Source organism: Morone saxatilis, unplaced genomic scaffold, assembly GCF_004916995.1.
Source record: "Morone saxatilis isolate NCDOM2014 unplaced genomic scaffold, NCSU_SB_2.0 Contig20, whole genome shotgun sequence".
NCBI classification, from domain to species: Eukaryota; Metazoa; Chordata; class Actinopteri; family Moronidae; genus Morone; species Morone saxatilis.
In genome coordinates this window covers 16,182,376-16,204,651 of record NW_023339763.1, presented here as the reverse complement: position 1 = coordinate 16,204,651, position 22,276 = coordinate 16,182,376, and the positions used below count along the sequence as shown (strand labels likewise).

At 40.6% G+C, this 22,276-nt stretch overlaps 2 protein-coding genes across 4 annotated transcripts in view; one reads left to right on the top strand and one right to left on the bottom strand.

The window, feature by feature from the left end:
• srrt (serrate RNA effector molecule homolog (Arabidopsis)) overlaps positions 1–2,288 on the top strand; it is a 7,631-nt gene extending 5,343 nt beyond the window's left edge. For 2 of the 3 annotated variants that reach the window (XM_035666038.1, XM_035666039.1), the window contains exons 14-20: positions 98–268; positions 423–576; positions 1,029–1,222; positions 1,356–1,512; positions 1,651–1,743; positions 1,833–1,932; positions 2,045–2,288. In XM_035666038.1, the coding sequence (XP_035521931.1) occupies positions 98–268; positions 423–576; positions 1,029–1,222; positions 1,356–1,512; positions 1,651–1,743; positions 1,833–1,932; positions 2,045–2,120 (945 nt within the window). In that variant the 3' untranslated portion in view covers positions 2,121–2,288. Of the gene's footprint in view, positions 1–97; positions 269–422; positions 577–1,028; positions 1,223–1,355; positions 1,513–1,650; positions 1,744–1,832; positions 1,944–2,044 lie in introns of all 3 variants that reach the window. The other variant, XM_035666040.1, reaches the window with a different exon arrangement.
• A 640-nt stretch (positions 2,289–2,928) lies between these two features.
• mogat3b (monoacylglycerol O-acyltransferase 3b) lies at positions 2,929–7,283 on the bottom strand. The gene is made up of 8 exons (XM_035666733.1): positions 6,789–7,283; positions 6,248–6,338; positions 5,977–6,084; positions 5,123–5,193; positions 4,325–4,529; positions 3,775–3,949; positions 3,480–3,664; positions 2,929–3,400 (listed from the first exon to the last, which is right to left on the bottom strand). The coding sequence occupies exons 2-8, from the start codon at positions 6,327–6,329 to the stop codon at positions 3,246–3,248; spliced, it is 981 nt and encodes a 326-aa protein (XP_035522626.1). The 5' UTR covers positions 6,330–6,338; positions 6,789–7,283; the 3' UTR covers positions 2,929–3,245.
• Between the last annotated feature and the right edge of the window lie 14,993 nt (positions 7,284–22,276).

Here is a 22,276-nt window from a genome sequence, read left to right as displayed (position 1 = left end):
GTGTGTGTGTGTGTGTACACAATTTAAACAGACTGCTCTCACATGGAATTGCTGTCACTGAATTGATTAATTCATGTGTGGTTTGTGATTTCAAAAGTTGCCAGCTCAGAACCCCATCTTGAAGAATATCACAGATTACCTGATAGAGGAGGTGAGTGCTGAGGAGGAGGAGCTCCTAGGCTCCGGGAGTGGGATGGATCCTGAGGAGAGCGCCAAGGAGGGAAACCCTACAGAGACGACTGTGGAGAGGGATGACAAACTGGCTAAGGTTTGACTTTTGCAGTTATGAGTACAAATGCTGCACAATTCTGTATTATAACAATGCTTTATTGTTATCCTTGATGTGCTGTTATTGTCAAAGTAGTAGTAAATCAAATATCTACATTCAGTCTTTATGAAATTTACCATTCACCTCGTTCCAGGTTTTGGATCGTCTGGTTTTGTATCTTCGTATTGTCCATTCAATTGACTACTACAACACCTGTGAATACCCCAGTGAGGACGAAATGCCCAATCGCTGTGGCATGATCCATGTACGTGGACCCATCCCTCCTAACCGCATCACACAGGGAGAAGGTCAGTGCGTTTCCCTTGTGTCATAACATGGACGAGTGTACTTGGAAGAGAGAAAGTAAATATGTTGATTGTACAAGAGAAGCTTTGATGCATAAATGTGTTCCTGTTCAGCTTTGGAGCTCTGGAGTTGAATGTATGTATGTACTATTGTAGCTCCTTACTAGTTAATAATTTTGGTGTGTTTGAATTACGTTTTACAACACTATTTTGCACAGATTCTTACAGTTAAACATCCTGGATCTTTTTATGTATTTTACGTGCTTTACAATGTACAATATAACTCAAAAGTTGTAGTATTGTGTATCTAAAAATATGTGTAATATCTGTGGAAAAATACATTTTGTATAATGACACATTGGTTAAAGTTAAAGTCTGTATTGAGTACGTAAAAACCTTAAATCATTCTTATAACCTTTTTAACACCTGTCACATTTTCCTGGTAACTCAAACAGTGCAACAATGGCAAAAGATGATGGAAGAGAAGCTGAGTCCTTTGTTTAGTTTAAAAGAAATCCTTTCTGAGGAAGAGGCGGCAAAGATGGGCCGCAAAGATCCTGAGGATGAGGTGGAGAAGTTTGTGTCTGCTAACACTCAAGAGCTGGGAAAGGACAAATGGCTCTGCCCACTAAGTGGCAAGAAATTTAAGGTGAGCACTTGGACTGTACAACATATTGACATGTTTTCGACTAAGCCTCTTCACATTTCTTTGTGAGGACATGTACATTAGTGCATCGTCATTCAGTGCTGAGGGACTTTCTCAATCTCTAACAAATTTCAAGGGCCCAGAGTTTGTACGAAAGCACATCCTGAACAAACACGGCGACAAAATTGAAGAGGTGAAAAAGGAAGTGACGTTCTTTAACAATTTCCTGATGGACGCCAAGAGACCATCGCTCCCAGAGATGAAGCTTCCTCCTCTTCCAGGACAAGGTCAAGGTCGGCGCAACATTTATTCCGCTCAGATACAGAACTGGAAGCATTAATAATAAAGCTTACAGTGGTGCACCATGGGTTAGATAATGAAATCATATTTTGTTCGACAACAATATAAACAGTTTATTTTTTATTCTACAGGTTTGCTTTCTCCCAGCATGCCGTTTCCTCCCCAAGGTCCTCAGGGTCCAATGGTCTTCGGACAGCCTCGTCCACCACTGATGGGCTATGGTGGTATGCTATTAGAAACGACGATACTTTGAAATGTGTTTTTCAGTCGAGCCGCTACCGTTGTGTTGACTTTGACACCTTCTTTTCAACAGGCGGACCTCCTTACCCCCCCAACCAATATGGAGGAGGCAGAGGAAACTATGACAACTTCCGCGGACAAGGTGGCTACCTGGGGAAGCCACGCAACATCAGGTGAGACCACTGTACGTGTGAGCTTTATTTTGCTATGGGCTTTTTTTGCTATTGGAGAATTTTGAACCTCTTTTTACGATCATTTCTATTCTTTTTTGTTTAACCATCTCAGAATGTCCCGAGGTGACCCACGCAACATCATTGAATATCGCGACCTGGATGCACCAGATGATATGGACTTCTTTTAGAAAGTCACTCTGCCCTTTCAGTCTCCACTCTGTACCAGTGTTTTTCTGCTTGCTTTCTGTAGTAATTAGGTTATTTCTTTTCCTTAATATTTTTTTGGTAATTATCGTGCAACCAGAACAAACATTTGTTGTAAACTGATTCCTCAATAAAGATGTGATCTAACTTTATTCATATGTATTTGATGATTTATCAAATGTAATCTAATTGTGTGTGACTTAAAACTGACCAGAGCAGCCAAATGATACAGAAAAGCGGCCTGTAGATTTAAAAAGACAAGATACTAACTAAGAAATGAATCCCAGACGCCTCCTCATATCCCTCTGTGGTCAGGTCTGCGTTTAAGAACTTGGGATCATGGTTAGCGTCAAACAGGTCAGTGTGGGGGTCTGATAATGAACATTAATCTTTCTATTAATCTACAACAATTACATGTTGTAGATTAATAGAAATCTTATTTTTTAACAGTATGTTGTGGTGTGTTGTACATTTGTGCTCATGATTTTTTCTGGGACAGATGTTTGGAGACCCCAAACCCCCCTGGTGAAGGAATTGAAGCAGACAAATAAATGGTTGCCCTCTACTGGATAAACTATTGAATTACATGTGTCCTCAGGCCCTTTAGGTTGACACAGCTGCTGACTAGAAATCTGCAGAATCCTTGCAGTGGTGAAAGAAATAATTAATATTTTCAGTAATGTACAAATAAACCACTTACAAATGAAAAAGTTATTCTGAAGTTGGTTCTTACACTACCTGTATTCATTCTTGCTGGGGTGTCATTTACATAATTCATGCAAATGCAACACATTTTGGCATAAGAAATAATTTATTTGGCGCATGGTGCCTTTTCATAACACGTCTTCAGATATTCTGTATTAGAAATACACAAATCCATAAGTGGGTTCATGACAAATATAGCCTACTAAGACATCATCAGTGTTTTCACTGCTTTTCAAACAGCATTCCCACACAATGGGCGTCACAGCTTAATGATTATTTAACATCCATGTTAAATAATTTCAAATACAGGCAGAACGTACAGCATGGGCAGATCCACACTGTAATGAGCCACACTAAAAGCAGCAAAGAAAACCAGCTACACAGTTTGTGTGGAAGAGAAATGTCTAAATGATCTGAAGCTTGTGACTTTCAGAAAGTCCACAGCTGACCTTGTGTTCATGGAATAACTTGGACAAGGCCTCCATGTAAAGTCTGTGATAGTGGTCGACCTCCTCCTCTGTAGGAATGACACACTTTGGCACTGAGATCGGACTTCCCACTGGAAGAAACAGAGTGTTAGAATAAAATGGGCTCGGTGCAGCAAGTTAGGCCTATATACAGAATAATGAAATACTCACCAACAGTGGTGATCGGAATCCTGTAGGGCATGAAAGCCAAACGCTCACCAACAAATAGACATGGGGCGAAACCCATAATCTTTTTGAACAGGTCCTGTAGCCTCCGACCTAGACTACCATCAGAGAAAATGACCTGCTGAAAGAGCTCATTCTCTCCAAATGAGTAAACAGGCACCAGATCAGCCCTGTGGAAGATAATCACAGATAATATCAGTGTGTCCAGTAGTGAGCTGCTGGTCACATGTGAGTACAATGATACACACTGACTACTGTGTGTTTTTAACAGTATTCTCACCCAAACTCAAGGGCCACCCTTACAAATCCTTTTCTCTGCCTCATGACCACTGTGTTGAGTCCAGGAGAGGATGCCAGAGACTCAGCAGCGCCCCCTATCACAATCACCACTGCATTACCCTTGCCTCTCTTTGAAAGGAGGTGGGCAAGGCTCGGTTTGCTGACTGGATAAAGACCTGATCAGACAAAGTGAGACAGTAACAGCAGTTTAGTTCAACTGATGGAGATTGTGGTTCTGGTCCAATTTACAACTTATACTAGTGTGATGTAGAAACTTGCGACATCTTGTATCCAGCAGGAAAAGTTGAACAAAAATGAAATATTAATGAGGTATAAGGAGCAGATGCCTTTTAAAGGATTTTAATGTGGAAATGTATACATGCTTTATTGTGGGAAAAATACGAGATGTGTGTATTGTTCCAGGCACACTATTTGTATTATGTCTTAATAATTGACTGGAGGGGATCTATAAAGACAAGAACAGGAAGGCTTACATGTTAAATATGGTTGATGTCAAAAGTTGAGACTGAGATGAGCATGTTTTAAAATACCTGCACTTATTATGTACTCCCTAAAGAGTGGTATCCTGAAAAGTCCTCCCAGTATCGCCAGGGAGGATCTCACGCCCGGAAACACCTCAGTGAAGCCACAGCTCTCTGTGCTGAAGCAGGTAAAGGCTCCAGCACTCATGATACCATGAGGGTGACAACCCAAGATGTAGTTCTTGTTTGGATTCAACTCGGCTGTCTTCACCAACTGTGCAAGAATTGACACGAGAGGATTTAGTCATTGATTGAAGTCAATCTCTGCTGTTAACCATAAAACCAAACCCACTTCAGCTGTACATTATCTCACTGAATGAGAGATTAAAAAACACAACAAAACAAACGACAAAAACTGGTTCTTTTAGGTGTTTTAATGGGAGAACTGATGAAAGCAATGTCGATAAAATGCTTCCAAAATTAAACACTCATTACAAAAGGTTTTTAATCATATAGTTCTATTACAATAACTGTAGTTAATAAAGAATCTCAGCATATAATACAAAGAAATATCAGTGTTTTATACTTCCCAGCATGTATATAGTACAATGAGTACAGACTCTTACCCTTAATTGTTTACAAAAATTTAATTTGAAAAGATTTGAGAGGATATTGGAGTTGTTCTGTATGAACTGTACACAAACCATTTTGTTTTTTAAGAGCTAACATTTTAAAATAGTTCTACTACAGTGTCCTGTCATCATTAAATAACTGTCGCATCCATGTGTTTGTCTGAAATTGTCTGAAATCGGATAATAAGAACACCAAATGTAATGCAGGCATTTCAAGATACAAAGTATAACTTACTTTGACTGGAAAGAAATCTCTGAAGTGCTCCCATACCCTCCACTTCCTCACGAATGTTGTTCTCCTGCCCCCTGATGGAGACATTAGAAATCTTAGAGACACTGGGTGTGTCCAAATTTCACACTACACACTAACTGTATAGCCTACAGTTTCTTTTATGTACTATGTATTGTTGTAGGATACTAAAATCAACATGGCCTGTGTCCAAACTACATAGTACACAACTGATTCTAAGCAGGTTTTGAGTACGTAGTGCGTTTTCACTGGAAAAGTGACCAAATAAAGTCAAAAGAGTCAGTATACACACTGATAAAGCCTGAGTGTACCGTTTATGGGCACTGGTCTCCCACAATGCAATGCACAAGGGAACTGGAAGAACTGCTGAAAGAAAATTTCAAACCGTTTATGTCTATGAAACATCCTTTAGAAAACAAATGAAAAAAAACTATAAATCTTTGCTCTCTCTTAAAGTTTATTTTTTGACCTGTTGCACATAGCATATACTCTATAACATCAGTATGTAGTATGAGCAATGTTTTATACCAACAGGAAAGGATCAAACTATGATATTATAGTTCTTTATGTTTTTGGAGGTATTCACACAGCTGTTTTCCGTTTGTTAGGAACTCCCCATGATATATATTCATCATGGGGAGTTTAATATGTCGTTGATGGAAATAGTCCATCAACAACACAATAAAAATAATTTAGTGTATATACTGGCTTTTTAAAATAAACTCCAGTGTGAACACACTTCAGAGCCTGCTTGTCATTAGTAAATAGTTTAGAAATGAGTGTATATGTGCATGATCCTTTGATTTACATGGATACTTAAGTTGTGTAATTTTCTTTACCTCTTTCAGGGGTGTGCCAGTCCATCACCATCCATATGAAGTACAGAGTGGAGAGCGGCCACAGTGAGGTGAACATCAGATACACCATCAAGATAATACAAGCCACTCCTGAAAAATATTTTGAATTGTTAAGATATTAATGAATACAGTGTTGTTTTACAGACGCAGTGAAAAGCTTGTGAGCTAATGAAGCTATAGCAAATATTATTTGACTTATTTTCTAAAGTCATGTTATACATGTTCATAAAGATTAAGGGTAGTGGGATCTTACCTAAGAAGATAAAGCTTAGGACCCATTGCAGAACACTTACTGCCTCTAAAAACTCCTTCCACTGAGTTTTTTCTTTAGTCATTCCTGCAACCTGGAGGCCATACCATCAATTTTTAGTGGTTAATAACATTTTAAACTGTGCTTTCATTCAGTAAAGGTCACGGGTATATAAGTTCTATAATTAATGCCTGTAGAAAAGACAAAAGTTGCTTTATCTGAGCTAATAATTAAATGTATGATAGATGTCTTTATGATAGAGATCAGATTCCATTAGTAATCAGCACTTCAGCTTGTGATCTTAATCTTCCTTTAGGGAAGTCATAGTCTTAAAAACTTGCAAGCCATGCAGCAGCCTGATGAAATTACTTACTTATGAACAAGCTGACAGGCAAACCAAGACAGTGGGGTTTTTAATTTGCTTACAAATAAAACTTGTCAACCAAGCTTGCATGAGCACAAAACACCTCTGGCTAAAAGTCATTAAAACAACATAAAACAACGTTTATGGTTATACCGCTGAGCATAAAACATCATACTTTACCTTCTCAGAGTTTATTCCAATGTTAATTTGAATGGATGCAGATTTACCAGTTCAGGAAAAGCACACAATGCAGGATGCACTTTGACCAGATCATGTTAAGCTTACTGATAACAAATCCACTCCCCAGATACTTTGACACACAAGCAATGTCAGAGATAAACGTGACATAGTTTTATAGTTAGATACTCTGTGTATTGGATCTGTGTAGCGTCCTCTGGAGGACTTGCAATGGTGTCATTATCAAATCATGTCATGTGTGGTGTCTCTTTTGCATTTGGTTGCTCTATTGGCCAACAAGATTGCGTGTCAATCTGTTCTGCTGCTGTTATTCAGCTTAAAGTGATTTGGATCAATATTACAGTACAGTTACTGTTGTTCGTCAGAGTTTTTCTCTACCAGAAATAACCAATAAGAAATGTTGTTCTTGATCACTGATAAATGTGGATCATTTCCATGTGCTTTCTCTGTGTTAGGCTGCTGTTAGGGAAACTCATCACTTCCTGCAGATGTTTTACAATAGAAGCCTTTTTGAAAGTGAAGGGATTCTGCAGCCTGGACCAGTCGAAGGCTTTTATTTTGAAACTGAGTGAGGAAACAGTAGCAACAGCCTCGCAATTCCTGCTGCATGCTGTCTGACTTACTGGGACACTTAATTCAATGGAGTCTTTGTTAATGTTATTATTCACACCTGTGCTTTTCCTGCTTCGACAGGTCAAAATGTCTGCTGTGAATTAAAAGGTCCTACCTACTCTCACAGGTGTTTTCAGTTACCCTGGATGATTAGCTCTCTAGTCAGGTTGAAGTTGGGTGGAGCTTTGCTGGGACTTATGGGATGTTGCCAACCTCTGTAAGCCAATAAGAGTAGTGACAGTGTAAGTTGTCTCGCCCTGACAGGTGCAACAAACTGAACAGCAGTGTGAGGGAGATGCCAGTCAAGTGCAAATTGTCCATGCCCCCACACAGTCCTGAGAAGAAGTCCAATCGGGAAAGAGAAAACACCTGTGTGTGTATGTGTTTAAAATCAAATGGTATTAGCTGGTGCAGTAGTCAATTCTGATTTATTTTAGAATATGTATAGAAAAGTAAATACAGACTGGACTATTTATACCCTACAGCTTTAATACTAGATAATGGCCAATCACAATAAATATTATTTGTTGATAATAAGCATATGGTATAGTACTGTGTATGTACTAAACTTATTACGTATTAAACATATTTATAGTTATTATGTATTGGACTTACATTTATTAGTGACTACTCTCACCAGGTGGGACATTTGGGCTTGCTGCACCAGACACCAGCACAGTAATAGTGTGGACAATTGTGTCCCATGTCTTCATTCGGTTATCTACTTTAAATTACGTTGACCAATCTCTGAGGGAAGCTGAATCAATCATTGACTCATCAACTATTTAGATGTGGACTTCAACTTTCATACTCTGATATCTGCACACAGTGCACAGCTCTCTTTGTAGCAGCGACAGTCCAAAGATTCCTCTGCTAATAGCCTACATGATTAGTAGGCTGTGTTTGTCAAGAGGGATCACTCCTAATCTCTTACTTGGTTGTTAAAACTCAGTGTTTACCAGTGTGCAGGATTTAGTGGCATCTAGTGGTGAAGCTTCAGATTACAACTAACCGAATACAGCTCTCATCTTTATTTGACGGCCTGGGAATGAGAAACTGTGGATGTGAAACATGTGAAGGGTCCTATAACCAGAGCCAGAGTTTGGTTTGTCTTTTTTATGGGATACTGTACAAACATGGCAGTTCAACATGACAGCATCTGTAGAAAAAAACAGCTCATTCTAAGGTTACAAAAACACTCCTTTATTCAGGGGTTTATACACTAATGAAAACATACCTATGGATATTACATTCCAGTTCTGCCAATAGATCCTTCTCAATGTTACACACTGGACCTTTAACTGGCTCAGCTGTCCTCACCTATACAATCTCCCATAGACGTTAGGGGGCGTGGCTACTGCACACAGGCCATGTGTTGGCTAGTTTGTCATGTGACACCTCGCCCCCAAAAAACACCACAATTATATACTTAAGGTTAGTAGGTTACCCCCATAAAAGGGAAAGAAAAAGTGTTTTCCTTTATATGGACTCAACAGTAGTCACGTCCGCACTTTCTTAGTCAGATCCCATTTTATTTTCTATTTTTTTAAGCTGTCATTGAAATGAGTGGTCACCCAGACACAGTCCAAACAAAATGTCATACCAATATTCCTATGACGGCTTAGCCTACTTTATGTCCGTGGTGTTCATGGGTTTATTTCGAGCGCATTTTATACTTAATAGTATTTTATCCCCTAACGCTCCGATAATACACTTCTATGTGACAGTTGTGCTTAGTCTCTGTTTATCCTGGTATTCTTGATAACTAAATGTTTGTTCGGGTTGTTTAAAGTTTAAAAAAAAAAAAAGAAATCGCCCGCCACTTTTATCCACAATCCATCCGGACATTTAAAGAGTCTGCCGCTGAATCTCCTGCTAAATGTGAGTGGTGGAGGGAGGATTTCATGTCAGCCGGCTGATAAGAAGAAGATAACAGCCTCTCTTTGCAGTTGGACTCAAAACCACCTCTCTCTTTTTCCCTCTTTCTTCTTCTAAAAACAACCAGCGCTCCGCTCTCAGGAAGTCCTGTATGAATATGAATATGGATGCAAACACGGCGCGAGGATGCCCAGCGCGTGAACCAACACAGCGCGCGGATATCTGCGCATTTTTGTGTTGACGTTTTTTTTTTTTTGGTTTTTTCTTCTTCCCCCTCTCTCTTCATGCCTGAACCGAGAGCGTGTTTCTTTTGCGGAGGTCGTGTAGGAGGCTTTTTTGAAGCCCACGAGGATGTCGTTTCACCTGAGTGTTTGCAGAGGACCGTTTTGTAACGTCGCATTGAATTGCATCATGGTTTTCAATCAGTTCTCACACCGGCCAGGCTACACCGAGCCTCGGTAGTAACAGTGCGCTGTTTATCATAAAAATGGAAGACCTTTCACGTCAAGAAAAGGCGTCATTCCGGTGATATGCGTCTGAATAACTGATTTTTCATTTCCACGTCAATTGACACATCTGGGAAAGCGTTTTTTTCCTTCCCTCCCGTCTACCAAGACAGCTGTGTCATCAACAACCGGCGTGGTGTTGTTGTTGTCTGATTTTTACGAGCCTGGGCAACTGGATATCGGCATAGTCTGCCTCTGCGCCAGCCATAGGCTACCCGGTTACTAAGGTAGGTTTCACACCTTCATTAATATTATGTTTTGCTCCATAAATCACCGCATGAGTTGCTTACATCATCTAGCCCATATAACCAGCTGTCATAGTCAAAATGCACTGTCTGCCTAATTAGCAGCAGAAAATATGAGGCTGTATTGCGGAGGAGACGTCGGGCCTGATGGCATTTTTACGCGTAAATTTCACGAAATCCAAGGCTGACAGTGAGCCGCCGTGTGTTCACAAGCCAAATTATTCAACCTTGAAGCCTCGCAGCCCGTGACGGTGAATATAAGGCCTGTATTTTAGCCACAAACACAAAAGAGATGTAAAGATAACGGCGAGGACCGCCGCGCACTGTAACCCACAGCCCGTGTTTAAGTTCAGTCGTGACAAGACCTTATAAATATTTCACCAAAAAACAAGAAGCCTCCATCAGCTGACTGGTGATGCTGGAAGCATGCACGGCGTTATTAATCAGACACCTACACCACAGCGGTGTCAGCGTTAGGAGGCTCGTTCTGCAGGGCCATGATGGAAAACATCTGCATGTTTACGGATAATAAGAGTATAGCAGAGGTTGTATGGCGTGTGTGTGTGTGTGTGTGTGTGAATGGGCGGTAGTTACTCTGATTGTGAATACACTGGTGGTGTGTGTGTGTGTGTTTGTGCGCAGCCAGGTGAGGATGTGGTGGCGCGTCTTTGAGGTGCGGGGAGGCAGGCGTCTGGGTGAGGGGAGCCAGTTCATCAGATGTGTCTTTTTTTTTCTTTTTCTTTTTTTTTTTTAAAAAAAAAAGGAAAGCCCATCAGATACCCAACAAAGTGCCGCAGTATCCCACCTTAGATCCTTCATAAGACGATCCAAAAGGGTCGAGGGGTTGTGAATTCAACGTGAAATTAAGGTTAGTCAACACTGTTTTTGTCCCCCTCCGCCCCTGCACCCCCATTTTCCGGGCGTGACAGCCATTCAAAACGAGCATCACTCACACTGAGAGATTTTTTTCTCTTCCTCACCTCTCCACCACATGCTTTTAGCAATTTCAATAAACAGTACTTATTAGGCTGCTGGAATGAAAGCGTTTGGTACAGTTGTTTCTCTGCCTGACTGGCTTTAATGTCTCTTCCGATATTACTTGGAAGAAGAATCAGGGAAGACTTGGCAGGGGATGTTATATCTATACTGAGTGGACATTTTATTTTGACAGAAGCAGTCATGTCAGTTAGTAGGCTATCTATTACCAAACAAATACAACATGAAAATGTCAAAGGATCGCAAAACTGCAGAGCCCCAGAGTGAATATAGAAAGATAATGATTCTTTTTGGGATGGTGATACTTTACTTTCTGCCTGAAATTGAACTGAAACAAAAAATGAAACTAATTACCAGCCAGTCTCGCTTGACCTTGGAGCTGAATATGACAAAATTCACAAGTCTTGCTTAGGCTGACGGATGCAGATAAAGTGGATGTGAGGTGTGACTGTCTCTTGTGCTGTTTGGTTTATGTTGGTACAGATAGAGCAGAGCAGGGATGGGTGAGAGCAGCTGTGACTTTGGGGTCATTGAGTGCAGGCAGCCACACATACTGTGCACCGTGTCTTGAATGCAGAAGAAAACCAGGGCTCGCACAAGCTGTCGCCAAGTGTCGTCGCTCACCTGGTGGTCCCAAAATCCAGTCCAGAAATCTTTTATAGTCGGGAAACAGCAACTCTGTGTGGCAGCTCGGTCGGTTTGTGCCGTGCGTGGAAATAAATGAAATTTGAAACCTTTATTCCTCGAGGATTTATCCTGCTAAATCATAATGTAGAGCTTCTAAAATATATGAAAACCAACCACAGACTTTGGTTAAGCGTTAATGAAATTGGGCAGAGCTTGTAGGAAGAATAAGAAGTGACTAGTGTTTTCAATAAAGGAGAAAGCATTCTGACTATACTTGAGCTTTTCTCCAGGAAGTGGATGATTCAGATGCTCTGACCGGCTTTGTACGTCGTGTCTGATTCCAAAAAGGATGAGAAATTCAACTTGGAAGATTGAATACACAAATATACTGAGAGGGTGAGGGAAGGCCCACACGGGACTGATGGATGTGCGACACACGTGGCAGATGCTGACATTATAAGCCCATTTCTCTAGTTGAGTGGATACCCCTGTCTGGATGAGCAGTAATGGATTTGTGTTTTGTTTTTTTTTGGATGTGGATTTCCTGGAGCACAGGTTGTTTCTATAGAGTTTGAGCAGCAGCAGGTCAATAGGTTGGTAAAAGTAATACAAATGGCTACTACTGACCAGTTGTGCAGGTCTATTTATTGTAAAATCACTACCGCTGTGGACATGTCTGTCTGGCTTTTACTGTGTATTGTTATTTTCTTTAAAGGGGGAGCATGTGCTTCTTCCATCTGTGGTTTCACCATCTTGATTCTCTCAGCTCTGTCAGAGAGAGATGGCATCAGAAATGAGGGAGGCAGACATGCAGCATGTGAGCACTGTGAGTGACTGCTATCAGTTGAAGGATTTATAAAGTCGGCTTCTGGCCCGTGATCATCACAGTGGATACATTTCAGGTTAACTGTTTTGAGAATGAATTTGCTTTGTTTGCTCTGAGTAGAAAAGATGACTTTTTAGCTCAGAGGCAGTTGAAGTTTGTCCCTTGTGGTTTTGGATTGAATTTTGCCAAAGTTTTCTCTCCCATCACTCTGCTTTACTTCCGCCTGTACTTTATGTTGTGTATGTAACATTCAGGCTGCTAGAGCTGAAAAGATAAGTCCATTAAAGGATTTATTCATTTAAAAATAATCAGCATCTTTTTTGATGATTGAATAATTGTTTCATTCATTTTTCAAGCAAAAATTGTGAAAAAATGCTGCATATTCTCATGTTCCAGCTTCTCAAATGAGAAGATTTACTTTTTATATGTAGTAAACTGAATAACTGGGTTTTGGGCAGACAAAAAAAGACATTTTAACTTAAATTTTTTGACATTTCATATACCTTTCAGATTAATGGATAATGAAAATGATAATGACCACATGACGGTTGTGTTTCAAAATGACTTGTATCAGTGTAACTCCAATTATATTAATGATAGTATTTCTGTTTATATCTGTGATGGGATCAGAAACCGCTCTGTGACTTTGAGGAAAGATTGTGTTGTTCCTCTTTATGTGTGTAGACGTTGGCTGGTATCTTGGAATTGTATTATGGAGGCATTAGTTGAGTGCTATGACATTTTTTTTATCAGCAGGTAGGTTCATGTATTGATAAAGCAGTACACACCTCCAAGGGGTGGCGTTTTCTTTGTTTTCTTTTGCTATTAAATTTCCTCGCAAACCAACCATATAACACTTCGAATTTTTAGAAAAGGAGTTAGCAAAGCTGATTCATATTTTTATCTGAAAGAACTGAGAACATAGTATTCAGAATACAGCCATTGTTTTCACTTTCACAACATTGGGAGACTTCCATTAAATACATTACAATATACTGGTTTAAAACTGATCAGAGGCAGACATGTCCTAACTTTTATCCCTTGTATGACTGAATCCTACACATAATGCACCTCTTTGTTAGACACTCCCTTCCTGGTAAACTTCTTGCCCCTAGTTTGTATTGATGACATCAGTATGACATCATCAGAGTTATTTTCTTGACAAAGCTCCTTGGAAATCCACAGATGACACCAGACAGTTGTTTTGACTGAGAAACTGTGGACATTTTTCACTAATGTAGGTCAAATTGATTTAATTAGCTAAACTACCTTTTTGTATTGTATTTGTATTGAATATTAACATGAAATCATCATAATGACATCTGCTGTTGACTCAAATTATTTAGTATTCATATATCATTTGTGGTGGTTTTAGTTCATAGCATATCATATCCCCAGTTCTCCTCAACTTTAACATTAAACCCTGTGTTTCTTATGGATCAAACCAACTTGAGTCAGTCACAGTGTTGAGTTATAAATGCGTCTAAAGGTGTAAAGGTTCTCTCTGGTAACGTCATGATTAAAGGGCATGCCATTTACTAGCGATGTCCTGTCCTAGAAAACCTGCCTCGGACATTGTTAGATGTCATCCCCCTTTGTCTTCTGTCTTTCCTGCCTCTTAACTCGTAGACTGTCTCGCAAAGAGGGGAGGGGGGTGAATCCCATTAGACTTTTTCAGCTGTGTCTCCCACTCTACACTCCCTCTCCCTAAATAGATATCATGCAGGCATACAGATTGCTCACTCTCCTGTGGAAATGGTTGTCATTCTTTTGTCTTTTTTCAATGTGATGCACTGGATGCAGGGGCTAAATAAAGGGAAATCATGGCAACATGTAAATGGACTGACTCCCCCTGCACCCACTGGGGGAAGAGGAGAAGATTATTTTGCTCCACAAATGACCTCTTGGTACTTTACTTGGGAGCCCCCCCTGCAGATGGCCTGTTGGGTGCTCCACACTTTAAAAGATCCTACATGTCCCTTGTCTGACCGCAGGATGTCTGGGATGTATATGGACAAATAACCCAGACACAATTCATATGAAATGCTCCCTTTAAATGCTTCCTTTCTGGACTGTAAGCATCTTACAGCAGCCAGTCTCCAGTGCTGTGTGTAGTCAAGAGTAATGATGTGTGGTAATGATTTCCTTGAGGCAACTCATCTTTGTTCATTTCCCTTATGTTTTCTCATTAAACCCTTCAAAGCCATTTGCATGGTACCATGCAAAATAAATAAAGTTAGGAGCCAACAGTTACTCGTCTCTTGTTGGCACAGAGGTCCCCGTCTCGAGCCATGTTAACCACCACCTGTTTGTCTATATCTACGCAGTGTCTTCCACATGGATAAACAAGCAAGTATTAGGGACAGAGAGCAAATATGTTTACATATGTTTGTGTGTTTTTTTTGCTTCTTAGGAAGCCCTTAGCGAAGTCGTTTCAGCATCATTATGTGAGAACAGTAATTGGCAAGATCTGGAATTACTAGAGGAGCACATTGTAGCTTTATTTTGAATTATACATGTTTCGGCATGCATAAACGGACCAAAGTGGTCCAGAATGCTGTGTTAACGTCCCTATTCTCATTAGTGTGCAGGAATTACGCCAGGGACCTTCAAAAGACCTTGAATAATGTTCAAAATCATTAAGAGGCAGTAACATGTTCTTTTTCTGGCAGCTGTGTGTTGCAAACAGTGAAAAGTGCTCCACAAACATTGTTGCCCTAACATGTCACCACTGTGTCACCTGAATACATGGGTCTGAAACTGATGTGGAGCATAATGGTTGTAGAAGTATCTCACAGTGGTTGTTCATTGTCTGCGACATTCCTAAAGGTCACAGTAAACGAGCAAAAACTCAGGGTTCAGCAACAATGTGTGAAATAGGTGAGTGTACACAGAAATGCAAATCTGAATGCAGGATAACCTAAGTATGTGTGTGTGTGTGTGTAAATGTCAGAGCAGTCTTTATTGTGCTGGAAAGAATCACAGCTGCTTGGCTAGGTGGCAGCAAAAGAAACTCCAACACATTTTACTCACTGATCTGAAATACAAAGATGTTTAAAGGTTTAAAAAGACTCAGGTTCGTGGGATTCTGGGGGCCAGACTCTAATTCAGCATCCTCTCAAAAGCGCAGTTTATCCAGTTTCTGTTTAGGAGTTATTTTAATTGCATTTTTTTTATTTGTAGCCCTGTAAAAAGTTTCATTATTGGGTAAATGAATTTGAAAGTCTGACTGATACGTTACAGAATTTTGCCATTTTTGTGCACAATTACTGGCAAATTATTAATGTTGCTTCAGAGCGAGGTGCCAAGAACAAGACATTGGTTCATCAAAAACAATTACACGCTTGCAGCTGATATAGCAGAGGTGAGACTGTACAAGTGTTTCACTGTCATTTTTGGATGGGAGCCACCGGGGCCAAAGCAAGTCTCCACACACGCGACTCATAATCATCTTGTTAAAGTGAGTGATATTTTTCCATCTGCTATTTTGGCCCTGCGTCCCACCCAACCACAAGAGGACAATATAAGAAAACACTGCCTGACTCAGACACCCTGCAGTGCGTAATCTGCTATCACCTGCCATTTGCCCCAGTTAGTGGCTTTTCATTTCATAACTGTCAGCGCGGCGAACAGCAGGAATGACAGGAATAGGAATTGCTCAAGTGAGACCCTGAGCTGAAAACCTGCCAATCACACCTGCAAGGCCAATGGACCTGTACATTTTACCACTTCTCTTAGCTTTTGAGCTTGCAGTACAGACCCTTGAAAATGCTCTTAGACATGTCTAACTAACAACTCTCGAAGGTGTCTGATGTAAAAAGATATGAAATAACCTTCAGAGGTGGCAGTGTGTACTGTGTGCTTTACCAGCAATTAGCTTTGTCACACAAACTCTTTATTTTCATCAACAAGTTTTTTTTTTTATTCCATCAAAATGTCTTCATCTGAGTTACTGTCATGCTGTTGAACACTGTGGGGTGCAAATAGCCGGGCCACAAGAGACATGATTTGTATGTAATGAGATGAATGAGTGGGTGAGCTGTGTGTGTGGGCATGTGTGTGTATGTGTGCTTATCCCGCGCAACCTACGCTATGACTCGCTTGTCGGGGGATTTTGAGTACAAGGAGTAGGATGATTCAAATGTTGGAAGACCACTTGTGGCCTACCTGGCTTTGCTAATCACACCAACGCTGCTGCTGCTGCTCCATCTTTCAGTCATAAGAAAGGCAGCTCAGCGAGTGCAGCAGCAGCTCTGTCAGAACAATATCAACATGATTTACAATTCTGATGTTTTCTTGTGTGTAGTAATTGTTTTATTTGATTTTTCTCTGCGTAATTTGTGAATGGATTTTTGAGTAGCGGGTTACCTGAGTCTCCGTGTCCGTTTTGCATTTTTCAGCTTCTGCAAATGAGGCTTTCTAAAGCAATTTAAAGTCTAATAGCTCTGGAAAGATACGAGTCAAGCCCACTACGCTACAAGCTGCTGTGAGGAAAATCATGTCTAGTTTACAGTGACGTTCAGCTGGTCCCTGTTTTGCTTTGGGCTAGTTGGTTTTGCTTAATTGTTGCTGAATTGTTTATGAGGTTTGTCATGTTAGGACAGGGACAGCCTACAGTGCTGCAGGCAATGATGTTTTTAACAGGTGAATCAAATAAATCCAAACTGTGTCATCAGAATCAGTATTCAGTAAGCACATGGAGTTAAGTAGGTCTGCTCTGGATCAAACAATAGGTTGAGCTTTGGTTCAGCCAGGACTTGGCTCAGAGCGATCATGCATGTTGCCCACAGTGTGTGCAGAGCTGTGTCAAAGCAGACAAGACATTTTTCATGTCCGTAAGAGGCAAGAACATCATGTACTGTGTAAAGATTGAGAGCTAAATATGAAGTCCTACTTAATAGTGCATTATAGCACCATCACTTATAGCTGACAGATATTATAATATATATAATATATTATAGTATATATTATAAATGCAGATAGTCAGGATTTTTTTGATGATCGTTTTCAAAATAAATATTTAATAAATAAAAAAAAACTAAGAGGGAGGCAGGAAATTGTGCTGGGTAATCCACATGTAAAATAAGTCAGATCTTGGTTAGAGAGGGATGCTGGCTCAGTGAAGCGTGTGCAGCTGCAGAGTGGAGCTCTTCCCCTCATGCACGAGCGTGAGCATGGAGAGTTCCTTTTTTTTTCTCTCCTTTTTTTTCAATTCTCACTCTTATCCCTGCAGCGCTTTACCTCACAGTCTGTGTTTCAGCAGCCAAATACAAAGAGCAAACCAAATAGAGACTCTAAACGATGTGAATTCTTCCTTTTTTTTGGTAATTTGATGGACAAGATAGTTTCCTTATGTATAATGCTGAATACTGTTTAAAGTAAACAATAAAGACTGAGTGAAAATGTTTCCAGTGTTGTCTTAGGGCTTGTGGATCTGTAAGCCCGCTAAGTGTTCATGTATGCTAAGTGCAGGGGGTCACCTTGGTTACTGCAGATTCCAGCAGAAGATGATGAAGACAAGGGCAAGCTGATGTGGGAAATGGTCATCCACTGGCCATCTATTTTTCACCAGATCACCAGCTCATGATAAGTGTTGCATTATTTGATGCATATTGTGATGTTTTACCTGGTAGCAGGTTGCTGTCACCGCATCACGATCCAATCATTGTGCAGATGTTTACTTATGCTGAAAATAGTAGGTTCATTTGTTAGGCAAATAAGGTGGAGAGTTGAGACAAACATTGAGCATCTCTACAAGTTAGTTGTGGCTCGAGGCTGTGTCCTGGTAGCACAGGGTAAGGGGGAACAGGGAAAGCTTTTTTGTAGGTTATTTTTGGTTGCAGTCCATAAAAGATTTAGCGGCCACTCAGTTTGTACAACACTAAGGAGGAGCATCCAAAGAGTGCAAAGTGTCTTGTGTATGTATTTTTAAGCGAGTGTGTTTGAGTTTTGGAGTTTTTTTCATTTTTGTTCTTATTTTGTAAAAGAAGATGAAACGTGCCATTAAGGTTGGATTTATTCCATACTGAGGTCATTATTTTTTTCATTTCGTGTCCAGAACCTCAGAAAGAGGTCAAGAGAAAAAATTCAGCAAAAATTCCTCTCCGCCTCTCATGTGCCTTCCATCCCTGGCCTGCAGTGATACATCAGCCTCTACATCTTCCTCATCCTCCTCCTCCTCCTCCTCCTCCTCCTGTCCATTCTCATCAGCCACAGGCATTTCACTGCACAATGCAATATTGTAGAGCATTCAGCACACAACAGCAGTACATGTAGAAAAGTTGAGGCATGCTCTAGCTCCATATAACCCAAAGGGGAAAGTAGCGGCTTCTGGTTTATTGATGCACAATGAGGGAATTATTTGAATAATCTTCTTTTCCTCTTACCACAGACACACTTCAAAATGCATATTAATTAGGCTCAATGTGCAATTAAGCCTGTTTTTTTTCTTCCATATTTTAAATTCACACAGAATAGATCGGAATATCCTTTATTCACAATTTTGGAGGAGATTGGAGGAGCAGAAAGCACGAGACACGAGAGGGGATAAGGGGACTCCTATAGTAACAGTTACAAACAGAAGACAGGTCAGACTACCAGCAGCATTTGTCCGGTCGCTTGGATCGTCGAGCACACTGTAGTGGTGGGCTCGAGCAGGGGCAGGTTTTACCTCAGGTGACTGTTGTTGGGGAGGGTTAGATTGATGTTGTTTTTGTCCTAACTAGTGTGTGAAAGCCTGCAGAGCAATAGCTTTTACTTGAAAGGGTTTCTGGCCTGCAGGTCAGCCTTGCAGAGTTCAAGCTTTTCAAGGATTTGGGTTTAGAGGCAGACTTGTCTCTTAAGCCTGAAAGAGCAGAAGTTAGATTCTATAGAGTGCCCGTGCAAAATGTGTGCCAGCAGCACCAGAGACATTAAAACTGTTATCTTCTCTTTGCGAGGGAGTACCTGTGGGAATGATGTGTTTTATTTAGTTAAATCATTTTTTCTTATAGCTCAACTCAGTTTTCCAGACGGGCAGGTGCTCCTTTAGACCCCAAAGCAGACATAAATATAAACATCAAACACAGTATTTAGCGAATGTAATGTAAGGTCAGGTATCATTTTGACAGCAGCAACTTCTGTGTCCTTTAAGAGCTGTATATTTAGATCATGACACCTTAGCACCGCTGACAACAGGTGAACTCTATATTGGTGATGATGTTAGGAAAGGTTTGACGGTGTCGGTGTTCCCCTGTTCAGATGTTTGAAGGGATATCCTGTCTACATAAATTATCCGACAGACTAAATGTTTCGGACAGCATTGCTCATTGTAAGTTGAGCTTCCGTAAACAGAAAGTGTGTGATATCTGGTTTGTACTTGGTCCATTATTTGATTTTGATTTAAATCGGTTGAAATATTTATATTACAAAAATGAAATGCTTAAATGAATAGTTTTATATTTTGGCAAATACGCTTATTCTCTTTCTTGCTGAGAGTTAGATGAGAAGATTCACATCACTCACATCTGTTATGAAATTAGAGCCAGCAGCCTGTTGGTAAGAAAATCCACCTGCCAGTACCTCTAAAGCTCACTAATTAACACTAATTACACATTATATCTCATTTGTTTTAACTGCACATAAACGGAAAAAAAAAGGATAAAGTGATAATTCAGTCAAATAAATTGTTTGTGAATCTTGACATTATTATCCAGTGTCCCTCCACTACTATACAGCTTATAAACTTCATTATTGTGCCTCAGTTATTGATATCAATGGACAAATATTATTAGCACAACCATGCTATCATGACCCATAATCAGAGTCACTAACCTTTAAGAGTTTCACAGCAAATTAATTGTACATTTGGATTTGAAAAAGTAGATTTCAACCAGATGTTCAGAAAAAGGTCATAAGAGGGAATTAAACAAATCCTCTGTGGGCCTTAGTTCTCAGCACCGGCCAACATTTATCTTCTGAAAGCTGGTTTCGTTTTGCCAACTGTTTAACGGTGAAGAAATGGCGCATTTCCTCACGTCACACAAGCCTCTGCTCTTGAGGTATGTAGTCATCTCATATAGACAACTGGCATGGGTTGGTCTGAAAGAAGCAATGAGTCTTTTATTACCTGTCTGATGGTTTTGTTCAGACCATCCAGCACATGAAGAGGTTGGTGAAATCAGTGATAACAGCCAGTTTCTTGAGAGGAACCAGTGGTGATTGTTAACATATATACCTAATTTCCATGCTTCATATTTTGCACTTGTCTGGATCATCTACCTTGAACGCTTTTGAAAGCATTCATTAGAAAGTTTCATGTAATTCCTTTGAGTCTATTTCCTATTTCAGATCGACGGCAAAATAGCGGGCTGTGTTACCTCCAGAGAATGTGCAGTGTGTAGCTCGGTACGTCATGAATGTTAGCAGCAAGGTTGTATGGTTTCTCCATTTAAGATACATGAGGTATGTAGTTACTGGAGGATCAGGTACAGATGAACCCTGGGACCATCACGTATGACGAGGCTGACGTCCTGCTTTGTGTATATTCAGTAGCTAAGGAAGAGATGCGTGGCTGACAGTGTTGCTAGGAGACCACACACAGCGACTAGTGTGAGAGGCTTGATTTCACCTCCCTCCCCCATTCTTGTAGACTGGCTGCCTTTCACTGTGTTTCTGTCCTCTCCTCCTCGCACTTGCCTCCATTTGCTTATTCCCTCCACTCTCCTACTCCCTTCCTCGATATTCCCTTCCATCAGTCAGTCTCTAGTTTTCCGCCTAATCATATTTATCGTCAGACCGGTTGATCCCTCGGTGACTCTCCATTTATTGGCTTCCCCCATTTTTCACCGTCCCCCCCCTCCCGTCTCTCTCTCCCACTGCCTCGATCTCTCCTCCTCTCTAGCTGCGTGCCTCTCAAGCTGCTCATTCTTCTCCTGAACGTTTTGCTCCGTTCTCTTGCACCGCTTCCTCTCTGCCTCTCTTGTCCTCTCTCCCCGTTTCTTTCTCTGGCTGAACTGCAGCACTGTGTCTGGACGGAGTGCGCTGACTGTTGTGTGCAGTGTGGCTGCGGGGTCAAGTTATGGTACTATAAAGCAGTGGGCAGAAACATACTGTGGTGCTGGGGAGGAACTGAATAAACTCAAGCAAACTGTATCTTGTATTTTGAAAAATACCTAACCTACAACATTGATAAAATGAAACGTAAACATGTGTGGACATAGAAAATTCTTCTGTTTTTCCTTTCCTACATGCTGTCATAAGTTACAATGTTTAATTGTGCTTATTTGCTGTTTAATTCAGCCTCAAAGGGGATACAAATCCGAACATCCTGTTACATATGAGAACATGTCAGTCCGGGGACTGAATGTGCAGAAGAAGATGATGTGTATAATGAACAACATGTTCTATCTGCCCTCTCTGTCTAATTGCTTCTGTTCAAGCAGCTTTGCAAAGACAAACATATCTTAGGAATGCTTTCACTGTAATCATAAAACGAGGCATGTTGTGTATTTGTTACAATCTTGTCTCAAATCACAGTTTTTGAGGATGTCTGTAAAAAAACAAAAACAAAGGTATGATATACTCCAGAGTAATTAAAAGTGTGTTTTAAATATGTCTTGTTGAAATATTGACCCAATGTCAAGGCCAGGCCAGCGCTGTGATGTGTCCCTCCACTCTGCAGCGTTACTGCCACACTCACAGAGAGGTGCAGCAACACCACAGTACCACTTGCTGAGGTGCAGGCTGAATGGCAGCGGGCTGCGGCACAAAGCCTTCCAGAAGTGTTAAATAAAAGACGAT